Here is a 22,089-nt window from a genome sequence, read left to right on the forward strand (position 1 = left end):
CACTTCTTTATGTGAATATATGTTTTATTTCTCTTGTTGTAATAACTGAAACTGTTAGAGTGGAGGTGAATGTTTCACATTTTAAGAAATGGGAAACTGTGATCTATAATGGTTATTCTCTCTTGCCTTCCCACCATTAGCACATGAAAAGTCAAGTTCCGTGACATCCTTGAAATAAGTGTGTAGTGGTAAGTCACTTTGGTTTCAATTCCATTTCCCAAAGTGTTCATGATGTTGAGCATTTGTCATTTATTTGCTCTGTGTTTATCTTCCCTGATAAAATATATGCCCATAATCTTTGCCTATTTTCTTTTTATGTACTTAAGTATTATATGGAACAATTGTTTTTGAGTACTAGAAGATTTTTCTCCCTCAAATTTTTGTCCTCACAGTTGAAAGCCCACATGCACCAGACTTATGCATTTAATCTGCATTAACATATTCTTTGCTATCTTAACTCAGTAACACATTAAATCAAGCCTAGATTTTAGTTTTTGGCAATCCCTGTTGTTCTCATGGTAAATGTCAAATTGCCAAGGTGATGTCACTGAACATGGAGTTGGTAAGATATTCCGGTAGCACCTCATTAAATTCTATTCCCAAAGTACTGATACAGTAGCCAGAGATAACTTTAATAGGTAATAAAACCATAAAATGACCAGTAAGTGGCAAGTTTTAAGTATTTGTGGGTGTTTTTGTTTTGTTTTTTAAAGATTTATTTGAGAGAATGTGTACAAGTGGGGGGGGGAAGGGCAGAGGGAGAGCGAGGGGGGAAGCAGACTCCCTGCTAAGTACAGAGCCCAACAGGCTCGATCCCACAATCCTGAGATCACGACCTGAACGGAAACCAAGAATTGGATGCTTAACTGACTGAGCCATCCAGGCGCCCCTAAATATTTGTTTTGTAAAAAGAGTATGATTTAAATATGCTTGACTTAGGGGCTCCTGGGTGGCTCAGTCATTAAGCATCTGCCTTCGGCTCAGGTCATGATCCCAGGTCCTGGGATCAAGCCCTGCATTGGGCTCCCTGCTCAGCAGGAAGCCTGCTTCTCCCTCTCCCACTCCCCCTGCTTGTGTTCCCTCTCTTGCTGGTCTCTCTCTGTCAAATAAATAATAAATAAATATGCTTGACTTAAACTGCACGTATTTTAAATATACATTTTGATGTTTTCATACATGCTTGCATCCCTGAAGCTAAGTTCCTCCTGCCCTTTCATCTTTTTCAACATATAAAATTATATAAGGAGATATTCTAGCTTTTGTAATGGCTATTTACATATATATCTGTGAATAAGACTGTTAAGAAGTCCCATTAACCCTATCACAGTCTTCCATCATTATCATTTTCATGGTTGGTCTTGAATCCCCATGCATACTACTGGGTGTCAATGCATAACCTCTTAAGAATTTCCAAAATGTCAGGACTCTAATAACTCTGATAACTTGAATGGACAAAAAATATTTTTAAATATAAATGTTAGTGCTAAATTTTATTGATGGAATTAGCTGCTGAAGGCAGATTGAATGCAATCATGATACCAATTGTATGGCTTTTATTACATGAGTCTTTTGAGTATTCACCTTACCTTTTTTGTTCACTGAAGAATTAGTTAAGGTGTTAATATTTTTATATAGTTTAATATTTCTTCTCTAATTTGAAATCCTGAGTTGCCCTTGAATAATGCAGATGTCTATTTACAGTACTAACATATGTATCAGCTATACCTCCTGATACTTAACACAGACTTCTCTACCTTCCATTTGTCAAATAAAACATTAATGTTTCAAAGTTACTTCTTCAGAAGTTTACAAATCCCAATTTCTCTGCATTTTAAAATTTTTAAACTTTTTTTTAAGATTTTATTTATTTACTTGACAGAGAGAGGGAATACAGCAGGGAGAGTGGGAGAGGGAGAAGCAGGCTTCCCGCTGAGCAGGGAGCCCGATGCGGGGCTCGATCCCAGGACCCTGGGATCATGACCTGAGCCGAAAGCAGACACTTAATGACTGAGCCACCCAGCACCCCCAAAATTTTTAAACTCTTAATACGAAGCTGAAATCCCCAAATCAAAAGTCTTAATCTTCCCTTATCAGTGTATACATCTGTGAAATCATTACTTTATATTACAGTTTCATTTGCCAATTATACTTCAATACAGGTAAAGGAAAAATAAAAGATTGAAATCATGCAAAAGCCTTAATCTGAACTAACATTGAGAAACAGCAATGGAAGAGGAGCTTTTCATTCATCATACACAGCAAAAATACAGAATATGTTTATTAATTTATTTTCCTCTGAAGACAAAGCACTTTGTATTTGGAGAAATAAAAGATTACTTGTAATGAGTTGCTTTGAAAGATGATCAGTAAGTGCCTTATCAAGGGTCAGATATTGCTACCAGGGACCATCTGGCACACATTAATCTTAGCAGTTCTTTTTTTTTTTTTTTTTAAGATTTTATTTATTTATTTGACAGAGACAGAGATATCGAGAGCAGGAACACAAGCAGCAGGAGGGAGCCCAATGTGGGACTCCATCCCAGGACCCTGGGATCATGACCTGAGCCGAAGGCAGACGCTTAACAACTGAGCCACCCAGGCGCCCCTTACCAGTTCTTTTAACTATAATCCAGCCCTTTTGGCTTTAATTTGCAGGATAGCCACTGTTGTTTCATAATTATTTTCAGGACTATCAGAGAAAGTGGGCAGTGTATCTTGATGGGTTGAAATATTGCCAGTGTTCTAATACATTAGCCTTCCGGATTTCCTGCTAACTCAGCTTCACCAGTCAATACATTTACTAAAATTATACTGGTTGCTACTGGAATTCCACTCACAAAAATGTAGAATTTCATTACATTCAAAAAACAAGTATCCTAGAATCCAGAAGGTGTGATGATAAATAGCCTTTTCCCATGGTCTCCACTGTGTCACACAGGAGCTACAATCTTGACAAAGCCACAGGTGAAGACCACCTGAAGCCCACTGCAATAAACTCATGGTTACTATGGGCAATAAGGAAGCCACTTACTCTTATTATTTACTGGATAAAGTTTATAAACATTTTGTCCATTAGTATTCTCCACATCCTCTATTTGGCTGACTGAATCTCTTGATTCTGTTTAATATGTTCACTTTTTTCTTCTTTAAAGATTTTATTTATTTGAGAGAGAGAGTGCACGAGAGGGGGTAGGGTCAGAGGGAGAAGCAGGCTTCCCACTGGGCAGGGAGCCCGATGGCAGGACTCGATCCTGGAACTCCAGGATCATGACTGGAGCTGAAGGCAGTTGCTTAACCAACTGAGCCACCCAGGCGCCCAATACGTTCACCTTTTAAAAATCTTTCCTGCATGCCTCGTAGCTTTGGCACAATTTTTTTAAAAAGCTAAATCTGTGTACTATTGGGTACACAGTCTGTAAGCCTACATCTATACAAATTATTACAAAATTTAAATTACTATAAATGCTGGAAGGGCAACTAGGTGAATATGATCAAGTACAAGAAGAACTAGTCTGAGGGTGAAGAAAACATTCCTTGAGAATATATTTTTTTTATGTCTGGAATGAATATTGTGCGGTAATTTACTAAGTATAGTATTGGGAAGGGTATTCCAAAGAGAAAGTTCCTGAGAAGGGTGGTGCATATTTAATGATCTAGAAGTCAGGCGATGATTCAGAATCACAGCTTAACAATTTTTTCTTGTAAAACAACTGTGAGCCTGATTCTCTGGCAGTATAAAGAGCTCATCCCTTGTAAAGCATTAGAAAATTAGTAGTTAGCTTTCTTTTATGCTATGTTAAGGTGCTCCTTTTTTATGTTATACTATCAATAAGCAGACTTGTAGTAAGTTTTATTTTTCATTTCATCTTAAGCCTTAAATTTTCATTAACTTTCAAATCCTTTTCAGATTAGGTCTTTATACTTATTCCAATAATGTTTTTGCATCTCTTGGTTCAATCAAAGATGGAGAGATTGATTCCTCTTTTTGTGTGCAGAGGAGAAGAATGAATGATTTAACAAATTTTTCTTTTTTTTAAGTCTTTTTATTTGAGAGAGAGAGTGAGCACAAGCAGGGGGAGCAGCAGGCAGAGAGGGAGAAGCAGGCTCTCTGCTGAGCGGGAGCCCAGTGCGGGGCTCGATCCCAGGACCCCGAGATCATGACCTGAGCCAAAGGCAGACGCTTAACTGACTGAGCCACCCAGGTGCCCCAGATTTTTCTTTTCCAATGTGGGATTTGAGAAGTCTTTTGACAATTCCACAGATTTTAACAAAACCAAGTTGAGTGTCCATTTTCCAGATATGTGTCTCCTGCACAAAGGTATGTACTCAAGTGACACTTAAGAATTTTAGCCAGCTCAGAATTCTGCAGATGGAAGGAAAGCTAAGGAAAGGACGTCTACAAATAGGATAAAGAGAGACAGCTGGGGCGCCTCGGTGGCTCAGTTGTTAAGCGTCTGCCTTCAGCTCAGGTCATGATCCCAGGGTCCTGGGATCGAGCCCCGCATCGGGCTCTCTGCTCCGCGGGAAGCCCGCTTCTCCCTCTCCCACTCCCCCTGCTTGTGTTCCCTCTCTCGCTGTGTCTCTCTCTGTCAAATAAATAAAATCTTAAAAAAAAAAAAAAAAGAGTTGAAAAGGAAGTACCGGGGAGGAAGTTTTAAGCTTATCATAAAGTACCTAATGCCAGAGTTCCTACGTGGACCCTGCAAATACTGTTTATACACAGGAAAAAAAGAAAATAAAATTCTGGTTAACCAGTGGCCCTCTTTCTATACTTGTTACAAACAGGCTTCCTAATGCAAATTGGACTCTTAAGTTGCCTACCTGAAAGATTAGGTAGCGTATTTTCTTAGGTAGATGTCAGCTATACTCTGTGTTTTCAGTTATGTGAAATAAAGGTTAGAAATAAGAGGCTTAGGGCGCCTGGGTGGCTCAGTCGTTACGCGTCTGCCTTCGGCTCAGGTCATGATCCCAGGGTCCTGGGATCAAGTCCCACATCGGGCTCCCTGCTAGGCAGGGAGCCTGCTTCTCCCTCTGCCTCTGCCTCTGCCTCTCTCTCTCTCTCTCTGACTCTCATGAATAAATAAATAAAACATTAAAAAAAAAAAGAAGAGGCTTAATTCTCCCTGTTGATAAAGGGGAGAGACTCCCCCTCCCTTTTGTCACAACATTTACTATAGAGAATCTATAAGCACCTCCTGATCCCTTTGAAGACTACATAGGCCTTTGGCCCCTAGGGCTCCCTTACTGCTGCATTCATGACCTATATTGTTTAATTCCAAAAAGTACTGTCATGCAAGTAAGTTTCTTTTTCCTCTGGATAAGGTCAATAAACTAACACACATAGTCACGCCTATTACAAACATAAAGTTAGGATAAACTCTGTGTGACAAATGATGCTTTCAGGTGACCTTACTAGAGAACAGGTTCTATTTATCTTCTAAATATGTATATAATGGGTTCTATCTGCTTTCTGTATAATAGGGTGAGATTTTTTTCCTGTAAGTCTTTGTAATTTCTTAGCTGATTTCCGATGCACATCACAGTCTGGCTTAATACTTACTCAATAATGTGGTATAAGAAGAAATATATTTGGTCTTATTCCCCTGTGCCCTGTGTTGGCACAGAGAGCCTACAACCCTTGTTATCTCCTGAGTGATAGGAGTATCTTGTGTCATCCATAAGGAGCCCCCTTTTGAGCACACCTGAATTTATGCTAAAGAAGTGTGTTAGGGTGGGGGCCCTAAATAGAATCAGGATGGGGAGTGGTCATCAGAAACATTGGGGTTAGAGGCTTGGAACTTTTAGCCCTACCACTGACCTCCAGGGGCTGGAGCTAGAGATTGAAGCTCTATAAAAACTCCTAAACAAGAACAGTTGAGGAGCCTCCAGATCTGTAAACATGCCTGGGGGTGGCACACTGAAGTTCCATGAGCACAGAAGCCCCTGCACCAGAGACCCTTCTGCACCTCACCCCATGTACTTCATCTGCCTGTAAAGATACTTCCCAGGGTTCTGTGAGCCACCCCGGCAAGATAATCCAGTGAGAGGAGGGGTCGGGAGAACCTCTGATTTACAGCCAGTCAGTCTGAAGCACAGGTGACCACCTGGATTTGTGACTGGCATCTGAAGGGGACAGTCATCCTGTGGGACTGAGCCCTTAACCTATGCAATATGATGCTATCTCCAGGTGGATAGAGGCAGAATTAACTGCATGGTGGTGTTGGTGAACACACATACCAAATAATGGAGTGTGGAGAGGATCCATGGGTGGAGGAAGATTCTGTTTTACATCCCCAACAGTCCCCACCACACACACCTGCAGGGACAAACATCATCACCCGTCTCCTTACTAGCTAGTGTGCAGGATTATGGGTGAGGGTTATCAGTTGGACAGTATCAGAAACTCAATACGTAGCACCCAGGATGTGGCAGTCTAATGAGCAAAGGCCTCAGCAATGTCAACAAATAACAACAAGGCAAGTAGGACCTGTGGGTTAACAGACATTTGAGACAGCTACTGTAGGGCATCAGGATACGTTCTGGATCCTAATTGTAATACATATGGCTGAAGAAACAACACTTTTGAGTCACATTGAGAAAATGGAGCATAAGGGGCGCCTGGGTGGCTCAGATGGTTAAGCGTCTGCCTTCGGCTCAGATCATGATCCCAGCGTCCTGGGATCGAGTCCCGCATCGGGCTCCCTGCTCCTTGGGAGCCTGCTTCTCCCTCTGCCTCTCTCTCTCTCTCTGTCTCTCATGAATAAATAAATAAAATCTTTAAAAAAAAAAAAAAAAGAAAAGAAAATGGAGCATTAATGACATTTTGTCATATTTAAAATTTTTATTCATTTACTTACCTATCTATCCAGAAGGCACCACAGTGCATGGGAGGGAGTGGTGGACGGAGGGAGGCTGGGGCAGAGGGAGAGAGGGAATCTTAAGCAGTCTCCACACCTAGGGCAGAGCCCAATGCTGGGCTCACTGGGCTTGATCTCACAACCCTGAGATCATGACCTGAGCTGAAGTCAAGATTTCAAACGCTTAACCCAAGGGGCAACCCAGGCGCCCCTTCTGCAACAGTGTTACTTGCAGCCCGCCAAACTGGAAACAATTAAAATAACGATAAACAGATGAATACATAAATAAATAGTGCTATATCGATACAACCTACTTCTCAAAGATATAAAGAATGAACTGCTCATTTAAGCACCACAGATTAAAAAAAAAAAAAGTCACATAAGGGGACATAAGGAAAGGAGGATGAAACACTTTTAAGTGGCGCCTGGGTGGCTCAGTTATTAAATGCCTGCCTTCGGCTAGGTCATGTTCCCAGGGTCCTGGGATCGAGCCCCGCATCGGGCTCCCTGCTCAGTAGGAAGCCTACTTCTCCCTCTCCCACTCCACCTGCTTGTGTTCCCTCTCTCCCTGTGTCTCTGTCAAAATCTTTTTAAAAAGAAACACTTTTAAGACTCCAATCATATAAATTCTAGAAAATGCAAACTCATCTATAATGAAAAGCAAGTCAATGGATGCCTCGAGGAGAGATTATTAAAACACAAAAAGTAAATGTGGGGGTGATGGAAAGGTTTATTACCATGATTGATGGCTCCATGGGTTTATGTGAAAGTCAAAATGTCAAATTGCACAATTTAATGATGGACATTGCATGTCATTTGTACCTTACTGAAACTTAAAAAAATATGGTTAAAATTAAGTCTGGATTCCCTATGCTTCAGAAAATTAAGTTTGGCCACCATACTGACTCCACCATCTTCCTTCCTTCCACCATCTTGCAAACATAGGTGAGCAGTGAAGGTATTCCGAGGTCATTCAACAGGGATCCTGCCGAGTCACAAGAGGCCTCTCGACTGCACTACGGTCTCTCCCGTCTCTGTCCTTGCTGTGCCGCCATGCAAAACCGTGGCCTCTGGTGAACAGCCCAGAGGGAACAAGGAATCCACAAAACCTTTAGATTATTTTTTTCTGACAGGCCCTCAGCTGCACAAGATACATCCTTGTGTAGGTCCTGAGAATATCTCTACCTGCTCATCCTTCACAGTCCTAGTGCCTAAACACTGTGCATGCCCTTTTCAAAGAGGTACGTTCCAACTCGTTCACTGGTCTCCTGCACGCTCTATTAATTCAGGGTTTCTGTACCAACAGTCATTCCCCTGGCCCTTATAATCTTAAAACCAGTGATGTTACTCTACAGAATTCAGGACATCAAGGCCCCTGGCTCTGCTGCTGGGTCTGGGGAAGAGATTTCCTTCACCAGCCCCGAGCACCATGCCATCAATATCCCCTGTGAACAAGAGAACAAGACCATGCCGCGCAGTAGCACTGAAGGTTGTCAAAACACCAACCAACAACTGCCCCCTCTTTGGGTTGAAACTCTGACCCCACACTTGGCATCCAAGTATAAATTAGGACCACAGAGCCCTACAGTCTTTCCTTAAAGGCTTTCAGCAGCCATGCAAACTAGGCCCAAACTGGAGAGTTATCTTCTGCCATCATACGGTCCCTTCTGAGGCACACAACTCTGTTCACCCCTTCATGCTCGCAAACACAGTTAATTTCAACACACACAGACACTGAACAGAATCCCCAAGATTAATGGTGGCTTAAACAATAAGATCTTTATTGTCATACAGCAAGAGCAACGGGAGGCAGACTGTTCCCGGGTTGGTGATTTGGAGGCTGGGAAATGCCATCACAGAGTCTCACGAGGACAATAACATCCCTGAAAAATGTCGTCCACCTTTTCAAATCACCAGCAGTCCTGCAGGACAAAACTGGGTGAGATGCATGCCCTCTCCTCAGAGAGGAAAAACGGGGAAGGAGTAAGCGCTCAGGCTATTCATTAGTCACCCAGCAATTGCCCTGACACTGGGGTATGGCCCCTGGGCAGGTTCAAAGACTGCAAGGCAGCTGCCACATACCTGGGATTTATGCAGATGTTTGAATGTATGAGCTTCAACACAGGCAGATGGCACCTTCCTAAGGGATCTCCTCCCGTGTGGTTACATTCATCAATTAAATACCTGCACATTTAAGGTAGTTCTCCCATTTGAAATTTGTGAAGTCCTATGAGGTAAAGTCCTTCAGATGAAGGCTTTCTCATATTCACTGCATCTGTAAGGCCTTCCACTACCGTGAGTTCTCTGGAGAGCAATGAGGCTAGCCTTTGGTTAGCCATTTCCCACATTCTTCACATTCACAGGCCTTCATCTAAGGAGACACTGTGGTGTTTTAGGAGCTTGGACTCATAGGTAAAGAATATCCCACGTTCAAATACTCATAAAGCCGTTTTCAGTGTGAATATGTGAATGGTCATTGAAATGGAAGACAGAGGTGAGCGTTTCCCAAAGTCACTGTCCTCCTAAAGCCTTTCTCCAGTGTGCACTTTTCGGTGCTTAATGAGGCTAGAACTGTGGCTAAAGGATTTCCCACATTCGCTGCACTCGTAAGGTCTTTCTCCAGTGTGAATTCTCCTGTGTTTAATGAGACTGGAGTTTTGAGTAAAGGATTTCCCACATTCACTGCACTCATAAGGCCTTGATCCAGTATGTACTCTCTGGTGTTTGAGGAGACTGGAACTGTAAGTAAAGAATTTCCCACATTCGCTGCACTCATAAGGCCTTTCTCCAGTGTGAACTCTCCGATGTTGAAGCAGCGCGGAGCTTTGGCTAAAAGATTTCTCACATTCGCTGCACTTATAAGGCCTTTCTCCACTATGAACTCTACGGTGTTCAATGAGGCTGGAGTTTTGAGTAAAGGATTTTCCACATTCACTGCACTCATAGGGCCTTGATCCCGAGTGAACTCTCTGGTGTTTTATGAGACTGGAGTGGTAGGTAAAGAATTTCCCACATTCACTGCACTCGTAAGGCCTTTCTCCAGTGTGAACACTGCGGTGTTGGAGGAGCGCAGAGCTTTCGCTGAAGGATTTCCCACATTCACTACACTCATACGGCCGTTCTCCAGTGTGAATTCTCTGATGTTTAATGAGGTTAGACTTGTTACTAAATAATTTGCCACATTCGTCACACTCGTGAGGCCTTGCTCCAGTGTGAACTCTCCGGTGCTGAATGAGGCTAGAGCTCTGCCTGAAGGACTTCCCACATTCCCCACACTCATAAGGCTTTTCCCCAGTGTGCACTCTCCAGTGGTCATTGAGGCTGTAGCTTTTGCTAAAAGATTTCCCACATTCACTGCACATGAAGCATCTCTCTCTAGCGAGGTCTCTCTGGTGGTGAACAAGTGTGTGTTTGCAAGTGAAGTCCTTTGTGCCTTCTCCCCAGTTGCGTTGCGCTTTCCTTCCACGAGAGGATGCCCCGTACTCCGTCGTCCTGTGTGACTTCTCCTTGCTGTGTGTGGCCTGCTGCTGGAAGAATCTCGAGATGGCCAAGATGTCCCTGACAACCTCCCCACAGGAGAAGGGTTTCCCTGACACACACAATTTGTAGTCCTTCACAAAAGCAGCTCTGCCCGTGTTGCTTCTGAAGCATTTCTCTCCAATGTGCTCCTTCTGGTGCTGAAGGTTTGCATCAAAACACAACTGTTTCTCACATGCCCCAATCTTGTAGAGATTCTGTCCACAAAGCGTTGCCTGGTGCTCGGTGGAGAGCAAAATGTCTCTCAAGTCGTGGCCACACACCTCACGAGGATGGGCCTTCTGGGGAGACACGACTGACTTGAAAGTCCTGACCTGGGACACGCCTTGTACAGAAACCTTCTGCTCAGGTGCCTGCTCATCCTCCGCACCATGCCTACAACCTGAAAGCAAGAAATGCTGGTGAAGTGCATGCTGCCTTTGGTGGGAGGGGGCAGCTACTCTACGAGCTACAAATGTGTGTCTAAGAAACCCAGGAACCAGTGCTTGGGATTGTTTGCAGGCCCGGGGAGATGGCGCAGGTGGAGGATGGGGCTGCTTCGCAGTGGCAGGCTACAAGGAGCACAGAATGGGAGAGGCCTCATGAGGAGAAGGATGCAAGCACGTGGTGTGACACAGAGAAGAGAAATGGTCGCAATTCATTCCTCTGCAAACAACTTTCCAAAGGAACTTATCTCCTATGGACACACCTTTTCCGTGCAGAAGGGAGTGACAAGACCCAAGGAGATAGGACTGTAACCTGGCAGGTGGTATTCAGGACTGCTTAAGAACACGGGCACACCTCATGACGTACTATACAGCGGCCAATGTGCAAAGCACTGTAGGTGGAGTGGTGAGAAAAACGAGGGAGATGTGGATCCCAGAAATGTGAGGTTAACCTCAGGCCAGAAGTAAGAGTAGAAGCGACAAGTAACAGAGCTGACAAATCGGCAGAGTGCCAAGAAAGGGGAAGAGAAGACGGAAATGAAATGTGGCCCCTGGCATCACAATACCAGTCAAACAGAACAGGCTTCTGGTCTGATGTGAACACAGCACTGACATCATCTTCCTCCAGGTACCACTTTGCAGGGCCTGGCTTCCTCTGAGCCGTCGTGTTGTGCGTGGGTCAATGTCCCTACTGTGAACCGCCCTGGGCTCTCCAGTCCAACCCCACTCCCACAATCAGCAGTGCATGGCAACTTCATGATACAAGTGCTAAGGAAAAGAGAGGACAGATGAGCCGCCATCGGTATCCCAGAGCGACTCAGCACATGACAGCCCACGGCAGAGAGAACTAAAAAGTTCCCAGAGAGGTCGGGAAGAGGGTCCCATGACGACAGCCCATGGTCCACAGATGTAGTAACTTTGTCACAGACAGCAGGTCCTGGCGCAGGGAGGCACAGGGAAGCCTCAGTAGAGAAAGGAAGCAGACGTGGAGCATGCAGATATCTTGCATCGAGACAAAGTCACCCAGTCAGGGAGAGGGCAAGTAAGGGGCTATCCATTAGGTTCACTGCAAGACTCCTGACCCTGATTCCTTCCTTGAAAGTCAGCAGGAAGGCTGGTGTTGGGGCTGCTCAAGGAAGGAGGGCAGTGCACTGACCTCAGCCTCACCAACCACAGCACCTACCCCAGGAACTGGGGAAGGAAGCAGTGCTCGTGGTCCCTATGTAAAGACAGACTGCTCCTGGGGACAAAGGGAAGGGCAGAGACTAGCTCAGGGCACGGGGGTGGGGTTGAGGGTCTTACCCAAGGAGGTTATAAGTGCCAAGTTCTCCAGCATCACATCCTGGTACAGACATCTCTGAGCCTCATCAAGGAGACCCCATTCCTCCCAGGAGAAGTACACGGCCACGTCTTCAAAGGTCACCCTGCCCTGGCAGGATGGGGACAGATGAAACCACAAAAAGCCCCTCTCCCAAGAACCCATATCCCTTTTCCCACCCACATCTACCCTATGCCCATCCTCCCCCCGAGCTCCCCAACCGAGAGGAGAAACCAGGCCCCAGTGCCTGGGTGCCACGGCACCACTGTCTCCTCGTGGCCCACCGATCGCAGGGTCCCACTGACACAAGAAGAGGCAGGTGGACAAGTATATCTAAGTTGTGGACCTGGCATAGAGGGATGTTCCTGGCCATCCAGGTTATTCTGCTGAAAACCAGGGCCCTGGCGTCTATCAGGCATACTCCCTCTCCAAGGACACATCATTCTTGAGACTGGATCCCACAGCCACATGCCTGTGGTCACCACACCTCACTGTCCCACACCACAGAAACCTCCCTGGCCTCCCCACATGTTACTGGTATTTGAATCACCTCCGCTTCACCCCACTGGGGAGGGCGCGAGTCCCATCTTAGGGTTATGGGGATGGCTAAACACAGAACACCTAACACTGGACAGATGAGATGGATAGCACTTTAGTAATCACAGATATTCACAGCCTGGAGAGGAGGACACCACACCCCACACAGGCCCACATGGGGGTGGCACCCTGAAAAAGAGGGAACGACCAGGAGCTGTAGGATGCACGCTTCATAGGATCAAGAGGGTGAGGTGCCTCCCGGTTCCTGTAAGAGGATGTGTAACTCCGTGGGCTGGTAGGGCACTGAAACCCATACAAAGGGAAAAGCAGGAAATGCACCTTTGATGAGAAGGTGGTTTGATTAGGAGACCTTCCCAACAGCAGAAGAGTGGGAGGAGATCTTCCACTCGGGCCAGGAGTTCCTCCACCTTCCACCAGACAAGGTTCTCCTCCACCTGTGCTGCACTTGTTGTCCCCTCAGCAGTCACCGTCTTCCTCTGTCCCCCTGACCCTCATTCAAGGCAAGGCTCCTTGGTGGCCTACCCCAGGCTTAGGGTCTCTCACGGGTGATGACATCAGCACGTCACACACGACCTTATTCCTCCAGGATGAAGCACCCCAGGTCCTACCAAAGTCCTCACAAAACCCTGGTGGAGTTCCGAGTGGAGAAGCGCCACCAGCACAGGCCGGAGTGTCACCATCTCGCCTTAAGTACTCCTGAACTTCGGGATCCCTCTCATGTCTACTCTTGCGCTGGAAACCTTGGCCACTGCCCGAGTATCCTGTCCCCGACGCGCTCTCCCTCCGTGGCCACCCACATCCGTCATCTGTGAAGTCACACCGTCACCTACGTATCCAGTCCTGGTCCCCCTTCCTCCCACAACTTTCTGGCACCATAACCAGCTTTACCACCGTAACCAGAGACTGTCCCTCCAACTGTGACCCACAGCTCACTCACCGGGGCCCACACAGTGGCCGTGATGTATTTAGGCGGCTCCCTTCTGAGGCCCTCCCCAGGTTTCCAGACGTGCGTGTGTGGCTGCTCACCTAATCATCAGTCCGTGCTCCCCAGAACGTCTCCCAGCATCACTCAAACCAACTTCCTCATCTCAGTCATGGAGCTTCCGTTCCTACAGCTGCTGGGAACTAAAACCCCAGAGATATCCCTGAATCCTCCCTTCCGCCTGTCTCAGTCCACATTAGGAAGTCAGTGGTCACTTCTTAAAAACACCTACCAGAATCCAGTGGCACCCAAGCCAGCACGGTGGTCCGATAACCCTCACCTCGACTACGACGGCGGCCGCCACCGCGGTCTTCCTGCCCCTCCCTCAGCCCACGGTCCGTACTCACGCCCAGCAGGACGGAGCCCGCCAGCACCTCGGGGACATCACGCAGCTGCTCCCGGCGCGCCCCCGTCACCGCCACAGGACACCCCCGACTTCCCAGGCAGCCGTCCCCGTCCTGGCCGCGGTCCCCCCGCAAGAAAGGAGAACGGCGGCTTCCGAACAGCCCGCCGAGCGGTGACAGGCACCGCCCGCCCCGCCACGAGCTCCCGGAATAACCGTGCGCACACCGGCTGCCCGAAACGCAGCCCCGCACAGAGCGCTCGGCACGGCTTGGGGTTTCTCCAGGGTCTGCGGACCCGAGACCTGGGGGTGGCACTGAAGAGTCCCGGACACGGAACGCAGGAGACGGGCGGGTGGGGGCCGGTCAGGGCCGCCGAGGGCTGCGCCTCCTCCACTCGTTCGTGTGGGTTCCGTCGGCGCGGCTGCGGCGGCGGGAAATGGGGAGAGTGCAGCCCTGGACCGACAGGCCCACGGCGGGGTCCCCGGACTCGGCTGCCTGTAGCCTCGCCCGGCCCCGAAGACCACGACCCGCCGGCCGGCAGCTCCAGCTCCGTGCTCAGTGCCCAGCCTCGGCCGAGGACGCGCCCCTCACCCGGAGCCCGCTCCCGCACGCCGGCGCTCGCACACCGGGGCCTGGGCCGCAGGGGTCTGGGTGGGGGGACGGCGGGAGGGCCCGGGGACGAGCGCTCACCTGAGCCGGGGCCCTGCGCTCGGGCCTTCGGGGTCTGGGTGGGGGGACGGCGGGAGGGCCGGGGGACGAGCGCTCACCTGAGCCGGCGCCCTGCGCTCGGGCCTTCGGGGTCTGGGTGGGGGGACGGCGGGAGGGCCCGGGGACGAGCGCTCACCTGAGCCGGGGCCCCGCGCTCGGGCCTTCGGGGTCTGGGTGGGGGGACGGCGGGAGGGCCCGGGGACGAGCGCTCACCTGAGCCGGGGCCCCGCGCTCGGGCCTTCGGGGTCTGGGTGGGGGGACGGCGGGAGGGCCCGGGGACGAGCGCTCACCTGAGCCGGGGCCCCGCGCTCGGGCCTTCGGGGTCTGGGTGGGGGGACGGCGGGAGGGCCCGGGGACGAGCGCTCACCTGAGCCGGGGCCCCGCGCTCGGGCCTTCGGGGTCTGGGTGGGGGGACGGCGGGAGGGCCGGGGGACGAGCGCTCACCTGAGCCGGGGCCCTGCGCTCGGGCCTTCGGGGTCTGGGTGGGGGGACGGCGGGAGGGCCCGGGGACGAGCGCTCACCTGAGCCGGGGCCCTGCGCTCGGGCCTTCGGGGTCTGGGTGGGGGGACGGCGGGAGGGCCGGGGGACGAGCGCTCACCTGAGCCGGGGCCCTGCGCTCGGGCCTTCGGGGTCTGGGTGGGGGGACGGCGGGAGGGCCGGGGGACGAGCGCTCACCTGAGCCGGGGCCCCGCGCTCGGGCCTTCGGGGTCTGGGTGGGGGGACGGCGGGAGGGCCCGGGGACGAGCGCTCACCTGAGCCGGGGCCCTGCGCTCGGGCCTTCGGGGTCTGGGTGGGGGGACGGCGGGAGGGCCGGGGGACGAGCGCTCACCTGAGCCGGGGCCCTGCGCGCGGCCGCCGCCATCGGACTGCGGGAGCGGAGCGGACACCCAGGCCGGCGAGTCCCGGTCCCGGCCCCGGTAACCCGGGTGGCGTCGCCGAGCTGCGGACCCGCAGCCGTACAGCAGGGCCAGCGTCTCCTCGCGCCTCTTCTCGGTCGCGTTACGTCTGTAGGGATGATAACTCCCGAACCTTTTTCCAGGTGGCAAAACCCAGATCAGCTAGCTAATTTGGCCGAGCTGAGGCGACAGCCGGAAGTCCCGCCCGCACTGTACCGGCCACAAACGGAAGAGCCTCTTGGACGCTTTCATTGGAGAGCAGTGCTGCCCCTCGACTCTTCGCATTCTGGGTAACGTAGTCCCCACAGTTATGAAGCCCGGAGGCAGGTTCGGCCTTCAGGGAAGGTCCAGGGTCCGCCGGAAAGGGCGAAGGGACAAGGCCGATGCTGTTGGGCTTCGCTTCATATTTGAGAGAATGTTACCATATTTCTGCCTAATGCTCTCTGACGCTCATCACCCAAGTGTTTGGAGACCTGTTTCAGACCCTGGAAAGCTAAGCATGCTCCCGAAGGCTACAAACCAAATAAACACATCATTCCGTAGCGTCTTTCAGTCGCAAGGTGTGTCCACGCTTGGTGGAGGCTAATAAACATTATCTTATTTCAGTTCTAATGCGTTCACTCCATAGCATTAAATTCACTTGATCAAGAGAGAAAATACTCCAGGTTGTGCCATGTCAAGAAAGTTAAGAGGAATGGTGTTGGGCCACCTGGAATCACAAGTACAAGGATAGATATGACAGAGTCTCTCCTTGACTAGTCTTTAGTTAGGGCACTATAGGCTTTTCTTTTTTTTTTTTGACCTGGCCCAGTACTTGGCAAGTGCCAGAATCCTGCCAAGTAGGTTTGGCAAGATTTTCTCCCGAATATCTGATCACCACTGATACGTGACCAAATTTCCTCATCCCTCACCATCACACAGGTGATCTGTGATCATACTGACCTGCCTTCAGCAAGGATTTTTTAGGTCAGTTTAGGAGGAATTTCCCTAATCTCCTAGTGATTTTCTATCCATTGACCCCCCCTCCCCGCGAACAACTGTGTTCCTTGGCTATAAAGCCCAACTTTTAAAAAATTCTGAAGTTGAGTCCAATGTGTCTTCCCCATACTGCAGGTTCCCACTGTCCTTGCACCTGGGGGAATGCTCCTGAATAAAGGCTTTGTGACTGTCTCAACAAGTGTCGTAATAATTTTTATCTTCTTCTTAAGATTTTATTTATTTATTTGAGACACAGAGAGAGAGTGTGAGCTGACTCCCCACTGAGCTGGGAGCTCGATGCGGGGCTGGATCCCAGGGCCCTGAGACCATGACCTGATCCAAAGGCAGACGCCTAACCGACTGAGCCATCCAGGCGCCCCAATAATTTTTCTCTAACAGATCTGTGTATTCTGAATAAAACATCTCTCCTGCCTGTAGAGTCAAGTATTCTGTCCCATTCACTGAGAAACACTTTTATCCATTTAATATGTCTTACTTGATATCCAGATTACATTCAGTTCCTTTTAGGAATATAACATCAATCTTAAAAAGACAATAATGAGAAAAACGCTACTTTGGTGTGGTACGGTGGCTGCAGCGCTCCACGTTGAAGCAGGTGTGTAAATGATTCTTTCTACCTGGAGATACTGGGAGTATCTTAAATTCATTATTTCACTGCTGCAAACTGATGATCATTTCTGTCGTGATGGTGCAGGGACTGTTTTGCTTGAAAAAGTAATATAATCTCAGGAAAACAGTTGTAAAATTCAAATTACAAAGCTATTATCAATGTTTATGTAGTGCTTCAAAGGTGGTGGCAGAAATAGCTTTGGTGAAACATCTGTAGAAGGTGAGAAAACGTAAGACCTCAGAGGAGTTTTAGCAGTGATGGCTGAGAACACGTCAGATCGGGCTGAGTGTGTGACCAGGTTGGTCATTCTGAAATTTTGTCTCCAAAATGCACATCTCCATTCTTGTAAAGTCTGAGCAATACCTGCATGGAAAAAGAGTTAAAGAGGACATTTAGAGTACCCAGAATTGTACAATTTACAGGGAAATTGAGATGTCATGTTTATTCCTGGTCTCACTGATGATCAGTGAACAAAAATTTGGTTTTAGGCACTTATTGTAGTTGCCTGGAGGACATTGGGTCCTAAGATAGACAAAGACCCTTGCATTCTGGGACTTGTGTTGTTTTCAAGGAAGAAAGACCAGGAACAGAAAAGAGTAACTAAAGAAATATGTACTATGCTAGAATGTAGCAGACGAAGTGGAAGGGGAAGACAAGGTGAGTCTCCTGAGAGGTAAAGTATGGGATGTAATATTACTCAGCCCAGTAAGGGAGGCCTCCTTAATAAGAGGAGAAAACACTTGAAATTGTAAGGGATGAGCCTCGTGGATATGTTTGCAGTAAGTTCTGGGCAGAATAAAGCAGTTTTCTAGGTTATTCAGTCAGTGCAGGCTTCACGGGTCTCAGCGGTGGACGGCCTGGGACTCGAGGCCAGTTGGCCTTTCCTTTACTTGGCTTACTACAGATACACTCAGGGCATGCGGCTGAGAAATCCTGGCTCTGTCTCTCAGAGCCTGCAAATCTCCACTGAGGTGGGCTGGGGGGGCCTGGAACCAGTCAGCGTCACCTTTCCTAGAATTCTGATTTTCAGAGTTTGATCCCTGGACCTTCACCCAGAGTGTCACCTACGGACTCTTGAAAAGCGCATTCTGAATCCTGAACGCAGATCTACTGAATCAGGCACTTTGTGGATCAGGCCCAAGTGTCCGTGTTTTAACAAGCTTCCACATGATTCTCACACATATTCCAGAAATTTCCACCGAGTTTCTGCTGTGTTGTGCAGAAACATGTACCTGCATTTCCTGTGATTAACAGACATTCTGTCTAAATCTGTAGAGTTTTAAAACTGAAGTTGGCAAAAACAAAAACAAAGAGAAAAACAAGAAACTGAGTCGGTACATATTTGTTTTCCTAATAGAAACAAAAGTATAAAATGTTTTCTATCTTTTATTGAAGGAGCCCTATCCCATATACAGTTATAAAGTAGCATGGCAAAGTCTCAGATAATTAAATCTCCTGGAGAAAGACAAAGTTTGCGGTATAGCATCCTTTGAGAATGGCTTGTGCACATGGACTCCACTGAGTGTCTATATGTTAAAACATGTTCCTGTACCAGCTGCTTTCTGTAGTAAAAATAAAGTCATATTTTGTATACAGATCAGTACTTTGCTATCTCATTTAACAATGTATCTTGGACAACCTAAAGCTACTTCAACCTCTTACACCTGCTACCTCCTAAAGGCCACGCTTAGTAGACCTGAAGCTGCCTCTTTTATTTTTTTTATTTTTTATTTTTTAAAGATTTTATTTATTTATTTGACAGAGAGAGACACAGCGAGAGCAGGAACACAAGCAGAGGGAGTGGGAGAGGGAGAAGCAGGCTTCCCGACGAGCAGGGAGCCCGATGTGGGACTCGATCCCAGGACCTTGGGATCATGACCTGAGCTGAAGGCAGACACTTAATGACTGAGCCACCCAGGCGCCCTGAAGCTGCCTCTTTTAAAAGACTGCTTGGGGGGCGCCTGGGTGGCTGAGTTGATTAAGCATCTGCCTTCAGCTCAGGTCCTGATCCCGGGGTCCTGGGACCCAGCCCCACATTGGGCTCCCAGCTTAGCAGTGAGTCTGTTTCTCTCTCTGCCCCTCTGCCTGCTTGTGCACTCTCTCTCTCTCTCCCTCTCTCTCGAATAAATAAATAAAATCTTTTAAAATATACCTACAAATAAAAGACTGCTTGCATTTCACTGTCTGCATGCTCCATGGCTGGCCAGCTGCACTGGGGAAGCTGGGCCTACCTACTGATCTCGCCTCGGTCCTATCAAGATCCCTTCTCAACGGCCATGGAAAACTCTGTACAGGCACCCAAGGTAGTTCCTTGACGCTAGAGAAGTGGGATTTGTGAGAATAGCCCTGGCTCATGGAAACATGTGGCTTGGGAAAATAAAGGACGTAAGGGCAGAGGTCAGGAAACCGCTTCCTGGGTGGCCACCTGGTTATGGGTGGTATGAGCAGCAGCTGTGATGCACTCAAGTACTAAAGGTGAAAACTACCAATGGAATTTACAAATGGATCCAACTCCTGGAGACTTGGTTTTGTAGATGCATTAAAAAAAAGAGAGGAGAGTAAGAAAAAAAGCAATATATGCAATCCCTTGATTATTGTTGTGTAATAGCTAAATGTAATTTAGAAAGAGGCTGGCAGAGAGAAAGCAAGGAAGGTGAGGTCTCATCCTTCCATCCTCCTTTCGGGGCATTTCCCAAGCTACACTTGGATGTGGAGGCAGTAGAGATCATAGCCAAGGGATATGAAGGCAACAAGAAATCCCACTGCTTAGTCCTTGGGGGAGGAGATATCCATGGACAGGGCTGATCTATAGCCTCAGTCTGGGCTCTTTAGTCCCCTTCACCACAGAAGCAGAGATCACCACTCTTTCCCAGCAGAGGTCAGGTACAGACAGGTGACATCATCCACTGAATCCCATGTTCCTCTTCCAGAGGCTGAATCCTCACTTCTCACTTTAGAGGCTAACTCCCAACCTGTGGCACCTGGCAGTGCCCCTGCATGTGGGCGGATAATCTTGGGGACCTGTTGAAGCCAGCATCCATCTTCTTAGTTCAGATGAAAGAAGGAACACTGTACGTCATATTGTCCCCATGCACAGCTGGACTGACCATGGAACATGCAGACACAGGCCCAAGAGATAGGAATACTTGCTTATCATTCAAAGGAACATGAAGGAATGCAACCCTGTTAGCTTATGCATGTATAAGTGGTTAATTTAGGCACATACAAGCAGCTGACCAGCACTATCCTAAACACATAATCACCAGATGTACCTAATGAAACCTGTAACATAAGAAATTAATATATTTTTCAGATTTTAAGTCTTGTGAGATAGAACAGACTTCCGTGGGACCAGATGAAAGGGCACCAGAAGTATGTAACATCTGTTAACATGACTTCATGGGCTCCCAATCTATAGTATCCACCTTCTCTGGAGACCCCTACTCCCATCAGGGAGTTCAGGACTTTGAGCATTAGCTCCCTGTTCTCCTGGGTGGTGCCACACCAATAAATAGCTGATTTTTTTTTTCACCTTGGAAGCTGGGTGTCAGTCTTACTGGCTTGCTATGCATCTGGCAGATGAACTGTCCTTTGATTCAGCTACACTCTCTTATGGACAGGATACAGCCAGTATGATGTGGCCCTTGCTTCTGCCTTCTGGACTCTAAGGAGGGCAGCAAGACCAAACAGCACCCCAACCATAGGGATCTGGAACCTAAGGCTTGTGTCTGTGTCACCAGCCTCCTGGCCTTAATACCTTTAATAATCTGGCCCAATTCTCAGTACAGGAGACCCCTGAGAGTGGCCAGGTGGACAAGGGACTAACCCAGAAGTCTCCACAGAGTTTTCTGTGGGCTTGGAGGAAGGACCTTGGGGGCACATAGGAGAGATTCATAGGCTGGGCCAGCTGGCCAGCCACGGAGCAGGAGGACAATGAAATGCACAGCAGTCTTTAAAAAGAGTTGGGTTTAGGTCTAATATGTGTGGGTATAAGGAGGTGTGGATATAAAATGAGGAAGTGGCTTTAGAATGTCCAAGATATATAGTTAAGTGAGAAAAGCATAGTGCAGCTCTGTATACAAAGCATGTCTTCACTTTTAACCACAACAAACAACTTTTATAGAAACAAATCTGAATTCAGGACCCAGACAGAATGACACACACATGTGCAGACTCAATTCTAAAAGGATAACACTATACAGTAAGCCTCAGCTTCTCTGTATATTTTTATAATTCTGTCTACTCTGTCACATTGTTTCTTTTCTCCACTGATACTGCGCAATGTTTTCAAGAATGAAAAAGATCATTTTGGAGAAAACCATCAGAGTGAACATTCTGGTCATGCATTCAACCTAAATATTCCCGTTCTCAGACATCACTGCCAAATCTTCTCTGAGGTCTTAACTTTTTCCCCATCCACTGATGCTTCATCAAAGCTCTGTCTGCCACCGCCTTTGAATCACTACATAGCCACTAGTAATAGCTTTCTGTAATTTGCATTTTGCAGCTATAGTTCTGAGGTAATACCAATTCCCCATGCAGAACAGTCCCTGCAAGAGAAATGGTAATCACTTCCAAACAATGAGATATCATGGTTTTAAGTACCCCAAATTCCTTTGAAAAGGAGAGCGGACTTTGCATACATGCTCCATCTTTGAAACACTGCAGCCATTGTCCCCTTCTAAAACAACATTTATGACATTGTTCTTTTATTGATGGATGTTAGATTCCTAAAAGGAACTGGGTTTATGCCAGGATATTAAATGGATAAAAGTATTGTTCAATGAATTGGACACAAAAATTAATGATCAGATTAGAGAGATGTTTTCTATGGGTGCATTTTTTAAAAAAAAAA

General features: G+C 47.8%; 1 protein-coding gene across 1 annotated transcript; it reads right to left on the minus strand.

Moving 5' to 3' along the window:
- Positions 1-8,610: 8,610 nt before the first annotated feature.
- Positions 8,611-15,837, minus strand: LOC118535570 (uncharacterized). The gene is made up of 3 exons (XM_036091928.2): positions 15,559-15,837; positions 12,122-12,248; positions 8,611-10,776 (listed from the first exon to the last, which is right to left on the minus strand). Exons 1-3 carry the CDS (start codon positions 15,589-15,591, stop codon positions 9,380-9,382), a joined length of 1,557 nt encoding a protein of 518 aa, XP_035947821.2. The 5' UTR covers positions 15,592-15,837; the 3' UTR covers positions 8,611-9,379.
- Positions 15,838-22,089: the final 6,252 nt, after the last annotated feature.

The sequence above is a fragment of the Halichoerus grypus genome, chromosome 15 (genome assembly GCF_964656455.1).
Source record: "Halichoerus grypus chromosome 15, mHalGry1.hap1.1, whole genome shotgun sequence".
Lineage (NCBI taxonomy): Eukaryota > Metazoa > Chordata > Mammalia > Carnivora > Phocidae > Halichoerus > Halichoerus grypus.

Excerpts from the sequence above, each read along its gene's own strand:
- LOC118535570 (XM_036091928.2), bottom strand. The coding sequence starts at position 15,591 with ATGGCGGCGGCCGCGCGCAGGGCCCCGGCTCAG. Across the intron at positions 12,249-15,558 it reads CGCGCAGGGCCCCGGCTCAG|GGCAGGGTGACCTTTGAAGA; the intron begins GTGAGCGCTCGT and ends CCATCCTGCCAG. Across the intron at positions 10,777-12,121 it reads GGCACTTATAACCTCCTTGG|GTTGTAGGCATGGTGCGGAG; the intron begins GTAAGACCCTCA and ends TCTTGCTTTCAG.